At 33.9% G+C, this 9,098-nt stretch overlaps 1 protein-coding gene across 1 annotated transcript; it reads left to right on the top strand.

Annotated features, from left to right (window-relative positions):
* The first annotated feature begins 1,156 nt into the window (after positions 1-1,156).
* LOC101267121 (casein kinase 1-like protein 10) lies at positions 1,157-9,089 on the top strand. The gene is made up of 14 exons (XM_004240444.5): positions 1,157-1,919; positions 2,056-2,096; positions 2,852-2,921; positions 3,272-3,420; positions 3,521-3,616; positions 3,853-3,923; positions 5,448-5,509; positions 5,606-5,669; positions 5,763-5,847; positions 6,175-6,301; positions 6,642-6,715; positions 6,805-6,868; positions 7,556-7,689; positions 8,498-9,089. Exons 1-14 carry the CDS (start codon positions 1,844-1,846, stop codon positions 8,756-8,758), a joined length of 1,374 nt encoding a protein of 457 aa, XP_004240492.1. The 5' UTR covers positions 1,157-1,843; the 3' UTR covers positions 8,759-9,089.
* Positions 9,090-9,098: the final 9 nt, after the last annotated feature.

Below are 9,098 nucleotides of genomic sequence, written 5' to 3'. Positions count from 1 at the left end.
AATTATTATTTAATTGAGATTTCAAGTTTATTATTTTCTTTTTACTCATCAAATATCTTTAACTCTGAACTTTTGACCGCTCCACTTTTGTCATCCTCGAACCAACACTTCCGTATCTCATCTTACTTTTTATAGCACTTTGATAGATTACATATAAATATTCTTCGAATGATATTTTCTTTACTTACTTGTGAAATCCTAGAATTAACTTAGGTTATAGACTTATGGTTGAGATCCCGTCATACTTAATCGGAGGTCTTAGATTTAAGTTTTGGAAATATTAAAAATCTTGTTGGAAGCAATATCTTAAGAATAATTACAAATTTAAATTTAGTCAGACTCCAATATAAATATCAGATAAAAATATAATAACAAAAAAAAAGTTATTTTATCATATCTTTCAATAAAACAAAACTCACTTTTTTTTTTAAAAAAAAAGAACATTTTCCTTTGACTATTTTTTCCAATTCTCACCAAACGGCAAACACACCCAAACCATTAAACCTTTCACCAAATCATCATTTGCAAGCAATTATAAATTAATAATCACTCAAAATCTTTTATTATATATACTAATTAATATCCTTCATTTATATTTATCATATGTTATTATAGATAGATATTTCTAACAACAACAATATATTTAAGTAATTTCATCAATAAATTTTGAAGAGGGTGTTCATAGTACATAGACGATTTTACTCTTAAAATATTATTTCAAAAAACTTTCGACTCAAGTATAATAAATCAAAATAATTATAAAAAGATGAAAATGAAAAAAAATAAAACAACTAACGAGAAAAGAAGTACAACTCATTATGAGCAACCACATCAATAATTAAAATGATAAGACAATCGAAATATTACAAATAATATATGTTAACAAATAATCAAAAGCAAGAAACTACATAAATAAAACTAATATTTTTATTATAATATATACGATATTATTGACTCTAACAGAGTAAATTCTTGTAAAAAATGAGACAACACTTAATTATATACTAACCTTTTATCTAATCTATAATTTTTATATTCTCCTTTCTAAAATTATATTTTTTAATAAGTTGAATTTATAACATATTTTGTTTCATATTTCTTTTTTATCTATTTGTATTATAATATAATATATAATAATAATACATTATGAAATTACGTTAAACAAACAGAAGAGAAAAAAATAAGAGTAGAAGATACAAACAAAAGAATATTAAATAATTCAAAATCAATCCTTCTTCTCTCTCTGTGTGCTGCTTGCTTTTCCACAAAATTAAATTTGTTTCTACTTTTTCTGAAAATCTTTCTCTCTCTTCTCAATCTTCCCTCATTTGTGCCATCTCTTTTTTTTTCTCCATTGCAAGAATTCTTGACTTTTTTTTTTGTTATTGATTTTCAGCTGTCAACAGGAGCTTAAGAACACCAAATACACATTTTTAAAAATTTGTGCATCTGGGGTTGCAGAAAGATTGTTTTTTTTTATTAATGGGGTGATTTTTTCTTGTAAAGATAGGGTTTTTATTCATTGTTGGGTTATTTGGAGATGATGGGTGTTGGTATTTGTAGAAGGATGTAGCTGGACAATAATTTTCTTCAAATTTTGATTGATGATTTTTAGGCTTTCATTTTTTTTTTTTGAAAGTTGTGAACTTTAAATTGATTTTGATCTCTAGGGGTGGTAATTGGATAGATGTATGAGTAATTTTGATGGGGTTAATTTGTTTGTTGGATTTGCTGGGATTTTTTGACCAATCTAAGTGGATGAAAATTTGAGTGAATTAATTATTTTGGCAGTTGAAATTGTTGTTTTTGGTGAAATTTCTTAAGTGGGGTTTTTGAAATCAACATGGATCATGTTGTGAGTGGGAGGTTTAAGCTTGGAAGGAAGATTGGGAGTGGTTCTTTTGGTGAGCTTTATTTAGGTATGTCACTTGGTAGAATTGATTCTATGGTCAACTCCATTTTCTTTGCTTTTAATGTTGTGTTATTTGAGAAGTTTATTTAGCTACTCTTTTGTGTTGCTTATTTCTTCTGCTTCTTGCTGCTTTATTGGTTCAGGTGTGAATATACAGAATGGAGAAGAAGTTGCCATTAAGCTGGTATTGTCTCTAGTTGCCCATTCTTACTCCCTCTGTTCCAATTTGTTTGTCTTAGTTTGACTGTGCATGGGGTTTAAGAAAATAAAGAGACTTTTGAATCTTATGGTCTTAAAGTAAAGATATGTACAATCAACCAAAATGTTCTTTAATCGTGTGGTTTTAAAAATGTCACGTTGGATGTTGGAATTCAAGAGTTGCCAAATTAGGCGTTCTTCTAACAATAGACTAAAAAAGAAAGTAAGACAAACAAAATTAAAATGGAGTGAATGTTAATTTTCGCTGCTTAGTGTTTGGTTCATGCCATTCAGTTGTTGCTACATTATGTTTATGTAGTTATGGCAGACTGAATACAACACAATGGGTAGAGACTCTAAAATCTGTGTAGAGATTAGAGTATGAAATATAGAGAACCACCAACATAAATTATTCAAATTGGAATGAAATGAGTCAAAATATAAGGGAACATATAAAAAGATGATTCGTACTCATCCAAATAAAAAGATGATTCATATAGTCGACCCCAACTATCTTGTGATTGAGTTGTAGTTGATTGATTGAATTATTGATATGCCATTTAGTTCCTCTTCTATTATTATTAAAAAAGTTATAGCACTAAAATGGTAAGAAGCAACTACTCTTCTGATTTTGCATTGCACTTACATATGGTTATTGTTTCACTCTTCCAAAATCTTACATATTGATTGCTTTCCTATTTAGTGGAACTGTTCATCTTATCTTGTTACTGCAACTATCAGGAATCTGTCAAGACAAAGCACCCTCAACTTCATTACGAGTCAAAAATATATATGCTTCTCCAAGGAGGAAGTAAGTCTCTCTTCATGTCCTTTTCATATCCTGGGCTTTCTATAAATGATGCAACTGTGATGATTACTCTGGAATACCATCAAAAGAAAAGGATGGTATTATTATATGCTATGTGTCAGTAGTTCAATTAACTGACCCCTTCTTCCCTAATTATGAGCATGAATGAGCCCTTTTATATACGTACTTGTGTACTTTCTGTCTTCTTTTACATGATGTCTATTCAGATTAGAAAATATTTGGTAGAATCAAAGTAGCAACTAATTAGTTCTATGTGTTTTATCGAATCAATTATCTTTTGGAAATGTGATGAATAGATTATTGACTCCTTATCTCTTTCATTAATTATGAAGCCGGGATTCCCAATCTCAAATGGTTTGGAGTTGAGGCTGAGTACAATGTGATGGTCATTGACCTTCTTGGACCAAGTTTGGAAGACCTCTTCAACTATTGCAATAGGAAGTTCACTTTGAAAACAGTTTTAATGCTTGCAGATCAACTAGTAAGTACTTCTTTGACATGCCACTCCTTTCAGAGATTAGCTTCTTTATAACCATTGATTATGAGTCTGATGTAATATTCTTGCTGTATGTCATTTTCAGATTAATAGAGTTGAGTATATGCACTCACGAGGATTTCTCCACCGTGATATAAAGCCAGACAACTTTTTAATGGGCCTAGGTCGCAAAGCAAATCAGGTATTTATTCATGTCCTGTCAGAATTTGAAAAGGCTTCTAATATATGTCATGTCAATATTCCTTCATGGCTTAACCTAAACTGGTATAGGTACACGTCTCTCTTTGCTAGTTCAGTTTTTAGTTACATCACTGAATGTCATATCAGTGCTAAAGTAAGAGCTTCAAGGAAAAAGATATGTTGCATAATTTGGAAGTCCTTATATTGGAATACAATTGATTCTAACACTAATGACAGGTTTATGCCATCGACTTCGGGCTTGCCAAAAAGTATAGGGACCTACAGACTCACAAGCATATACCATACAGGTAATCACACTTTGTTACTTGACTGGTCCTTGCAGTTGTCCTGTTTTGTCTTTCCGGATGCCAATTTCACTGCTTTATAAGGAAAAGGGTTTTGATTCTCTTTTAGTGTTCCTAGCAATATTCCATTGTCAAGATTTATGTTTGTTGCCTACTGGTTTTTTCCTTTTCTTTATATGTTCATTTTATATAGAGAGAGCATACTAGGATAGATAGGATCCAAATCTATTCGGGACAAGGTGGGAGTGGCCTCCGTGGTGGATAAGATGCGGGAGGCAAGGCTGAGATGGTTCGGGCATAGAGAGAAATTTAGTATCATTAAGCCATGACTACTTTGTTGATGTTACTCAAAATACATAGTCACTAGGGTACAAAAATGAATTTCTCTGAAAATGGGATTTCACTAGATTTAAATTTGTAAAGTATGAAATTCGATTAATCTCCTACTGTATCCCATTAAGCTTGTTGTAGCCAGCTTTTTCTTGTTTCCAAGTCTTAGTTGAAAGAAAGAACCTACTGAAAGGTCTTTGCTATTGATGGCCTTGGCAACCATTGATTGTTGAATGGGAAAAGGGTTAAAAATGCCCTCAACGCATGGAAAATAGATAAAAAATGCCCTCCTTCCACCTATTAGATCAAAAATGCCCTTGAGGTTATTTTTAAAGTTAAAAATGCCCTTCTTTAACAGAATTTTGACATGACATAAATGAATTTTTAAATTAAACACATGTCATAAAAGTATTGGTCCACGTAATTTTTTATCCAACTCAAAGAATTTGATCGATGATTGCATTGGACTTCCATCTTCCTGTTTCTTATTATTGAGGAACAAGTGCTCACTTCCACCAAAAACTTGATTGCATCCCAATGTGCCACCAGTAACCTTCGTCTGCACATGGTGACAATCCCCGCAGTGGAACCATCGATTGATATTCGTGACCACGGTCCGTCCGACTGTCCTACGAAGGTCTAGTTTTCTTGATCAATCATATATGAGTACGCAACAAGAATTTTATACGATCCAGGATTAAATCCAAACCACAACAACAATGTTCCCAATAGATTTCAGTCTTTGACGCTCAATCAAAGCAACTGTGGTGAAATCCGTTCAATAAATTAAGTAGATTTGGAAAAAAAAAATTAGTTGGGTTATATCAAAAAAGGTAGTACAGTTCCATTGAGTTGGGTCAAAAGTTCATGTGGACCAATACTTTAACGCCACGTGTTTAATTTGTAAATTTATTTATGTCATATTATAATTCTGTTAAAGAAGAGCATTTTTAACCTTAAAAATAACCCTAAGGGCATTTTTGATCTAATAGGTGGAAGGATGGCATTTTTGATCTATTTTCGATACGCTGAGGGCATTTTTAACCCTTTCCCCTTGTTGAATTGGCTGGCGCTACTAGTTTGTGTTATAAAATCTTCTATTGATCTAATGTTGGTTTTTCACTTTGTTTCTTTTCCTCAATGATGCATTCATACCTGGAATGCCTCTGATGTGTTTTTTCCCCAATATTCTTCCAGAGAAAACAAGAATCTGACCGGCACAGCTCGTTATGCCAGTGTCAACACACACCTTGGAGTTGGTAGGTGTATATCATTTAGGTTGTCAAATTAACCTGGGGACTACTGAAGATCTAGAGTCATTTCTAACTCATAATTTGTTTTCTTTTCCTGGCCAGAGCAAAGCAGGAGAGATGATTTGGAATCTCTTGGCTATGTGCTTATGTATTTTCTTAGAGGAAGGTAATTTTACCTTTTCGTTTTGGCATCTTTCTGTGGCTTCCTGATGTAAATTGTAGAGTTGTTTGCTGACCTGGTGACACCTTCTTGGTTCAGCCTTCCATGGCAGGGTCTGAAAGCTGGTACCAAAAAACAGAAATATGATAAAATCAGTGAGAAGAAGATGTTAACTCCAATAGAGGTACTTGTTATGATCATCAAAGCATCTTAGTTATGTGACACCATCATCACCTTTTTTGAATTATGAAAGCATCTATCATGACACCCCCAGCCATCCTTGTGTCATTTTATCTTGTCAAGCTATGATAGAAATTCTTCACTTCAACCTGGTTTCTGTTTGAAGTAGATATCACTCAATGTATTGATCCTGGCTATCCTAATATATCTTGAGCTGGTTTTGGATGAAATATGGCCTTAGTTTAGGCTGTTCACCTGTTGATTGCATTATCTGCTAGCGATATGAATCATCTGATGAGGCAATTCACACATGATTCAATTTCTGTAACAGGTGCTATGCAAATCCTATCCTTCAGAATTTACATCATACTTCCACTATTGTCGATCGTTACGGTTTGAAGATAAGCCTGACTATTCATACTTGAAGAGGCTGTTCAGAGATTTGTTTATTCGTGAAGGTAAATAATACTTCTTCTGTCCCAATTTATGTGGCGGTATTTAACTGGGCACGAAGTTTAAAAAAGTAAAGGAAGTTTTTAAAAAAATTGTGGTCTAATACAAGACAAACATTTTGTGGCTGTAGTCCCTCTCATTAAGGATAAAATGGAAAATTTAAAGTTAAATTGTTTGTAAATAAAGAATTATAACATTCTTTTGGGACAGTCTAAAAAGTACAAAATGAGTACTCCGCTTTTTACATATATTTGGGTCCAAAAGTTGTCTAATTGTAACTACTCAATTCTTGTCCTTATAGATGTGTATTTTAGTCTCTTAATCTTAATCTATGACATTACACAGGTTATCAATTTGACTATGTTTTTGACTGGACCATTTTGAAGTATCCTCAGATCGGTGCCAGTTCTAGAGGACGGGTTAGTGCTGCTCAAACGTTCCTTCGGATTATTACTTTTCACTCTACTTGGTTATTATGAACGATACTAGTGCATTTTCTTGCTTCCAGCTTCCTGGTGGAAGTGCCGGACTAAATGCTGGGCCATCTGCTGAAAGACCAGGACGGACATCAGGTATTATAGCTGAACAGAAGTAGGATATTCTCAAAAGTTACACTCTTTACTTTTAGTAGTTCCATTAATTAATTAAAGATAAATTTCAATAGGTTGGTTAGTACCTTTTGGTCTTTAGTTATTTCGTGAGTGAAGACCCAAAAACACACCTAAAAGTATTCCCTTTTTTCGAGTTTCATACCTGAACTATCAGGTTTGCTCGCACAAGTTTCCTACCTGAACTATCACCAACCATTCATCAAAACACACCTTAACTATCAATTGCTCCGTTTTCCTCCCTAAATGATGGTGATGTTTCACGTAGGAAAAGAGAAATCTGATAGTTGAGGTGTGATTTGATAAATAGTTGGTTAGTTCAGGTAGGAGAGTATAGTTCAAATTGAAAAACCGTGATATGTTAGGTGTTTTTAGCCTTTTAGCTCTTATTTCGTTAAGATAAGGTTCAGAAACTATATCCTATCTATGAGTTCTTGTTCAAAATTTTGCATATTGTATAACCTGGAACATGTGTTCCTTGCTTCATGAATTATAAGTTTTCTGCCCCTTGCTGGAACTTCTGATTTTCTATGATGCTTCATGAATATTATATGTGAGCTTCTCATGCTAAAGTTGAACAACATTACTGCTGCTTCTGCCAATTTATCATTGATTGACACTTGACAAAAAATTTATAATTCTGTAATCCAGTCGGACAAGATATTCGAGACAGATTTTCTGGTGCTGTTGAAGCATTTTCTAGAAGGAATGCTTCTGGTACGGGAAAGCATGGGGAACACTCCAGACAAAAGACTTCAGAGGACATGACTTCATCTAAAGATGTGGTAATCATTCCCTATTTTCTAAGAAAGAAAAAGATCCATTTCTTTCAATTCCATTCAGAGTTGGGGCTGTTTTAGCTGCCTTCTATGTTCTTGCATAATGTGGTAACTTGCCAATCTTTGTATTTTTTTAAAAAGTAGTAACCACTAACTACTAGCTAGCTATCTGCTTAGAACTTTTTCATTTATAGGTGTGTATTAACCCTATCTTCTAAAATAATAGTAGAATAACTATACCTCAATCCTGAACAAAAATTGTTGTGGAAGAGAAACTAAATTTATTAACTCATTGTAATATGTTACTTGTCTCCTTGCGCCCCATACAAGTCACGGGTTCGAGGTGTGGAATCAGCCACTGATGCTTGCATCAAGGTAGGCGGGTAACTGGCTACATTACACTCTTGGGGTGTAGCCCTTCTTCGGATCCATCATAAACATGGGATGTTTCTTTCACTGCGCTGCCTTTCTTTGAAATAGATGTATATATATATTTCTTTCATGGTATGAGCATCCAAAAAAACTGGCATTAGCCAGGGTGGAGCTAGAGGTATTGAGGGGGGTTCAATTGAATCTTCCTCGTAAAAAATCGTACTGTGTTCTAGTTCCCCCTTGACATAAGGAAAGCTTCTTGTGTAGTAGCATAGGTGGCAAAATATTCCATTGCTTTAGGTCGTAGGTTCGCAGGTGTTGTGTTTTTGCATGCTTTTAGTCCCCTTATTTGATTTTCCTAGTTCCGCCTTTGCATTTCGCTGTCTGGATTTTATGCTTTGCCTAAGTAGTACTATCAATAAAATCTTCTTGTATGTTGCAGCAAGCTGATTCAGAAAGAGGCCGTACTTTGAGAAACGGAAGCTCTTCAAAAAGGGCTGCCATTTCTAGCAGTAGACCAAGCTCTTCTGGTGATCCCACCATCACTGATAGTCGATCGAGCAGACTAGTGTCAAGCAATGGGCGTGTGTCTACCACACACAGAATTCATTCAGGTATCGAACCAAAACCATCACCATTCTCACGTAAGGGGACACGTGATGACCCTCTTCGGAGCTTCGAGTTTCTTTCAATCCGAAAGTAGAAAAAAAGCATGTCACTTGTATAAAGAGAGAATTTCCTGTTTGTTTTGGAACATTCCAATCCTTTTAAAGTGTTGTATATTGGAAATGTTTCTATGTGACAACTAAAGCTTATCCCAAACTTCCAATTGCTCCTTGTTTTGGTTTTGATTTTAGAGCTTGAGTTCTGGCCATCTGTAAAAACCTTTCGACTCATCCAAAGAATTGATGAGCAAGAAGTGCTAGAGTTTCATACATGTACACTCAGATGGTATGTATTATGTAATAAATATTACTATTGTACCAATGAATATTATCTTTTTTTTTAAGTATTAGGATGAACCTTTTATCAAACAGTGGTGT

Source organism: Solanum lycopersicum, chromosome 6 (genome assembly GCF_036512215.1).
Source record: "Solanum lycopersicum chromosome 6, SLM_r2.1".
In the NCBI taxonomy this organism is placed as follows: Eukaryota; Viridiplantae; Streptophyta; class Magnoliopsida; order Solanales; family Solanaceae; genus Solanum; species Solanum lycopersicum.
The sequence above is the reverse complement of the archived record's forward strand: the minus strand, read 5'-3'. Positions and strand labels throughout refer to the sequence as shown.

Coding starts and splice junctions, on each gene's coding strand:
- LOC101267121 (XM_004240444.5), top strand. CDS start 1,844: ATGGATCATGTTGTGAGTGGGAGGTTTAAGCTTGGAAGGAAGATTGGG. Junction 2,097..2,851: donor AAGAAGTTGCCATTAAGCTG/GTATTGTCTCTA, acceptor TGCAACTATCAG/GAATCTGTCAAGACAAAGCA. Junction 5,848..6,174: donor AGATGTTAACTCCAATAGAG/GTACTTGTTATG, acceptor TTTCTGTAACAG/GTGCTATGCAAATCCTATCC.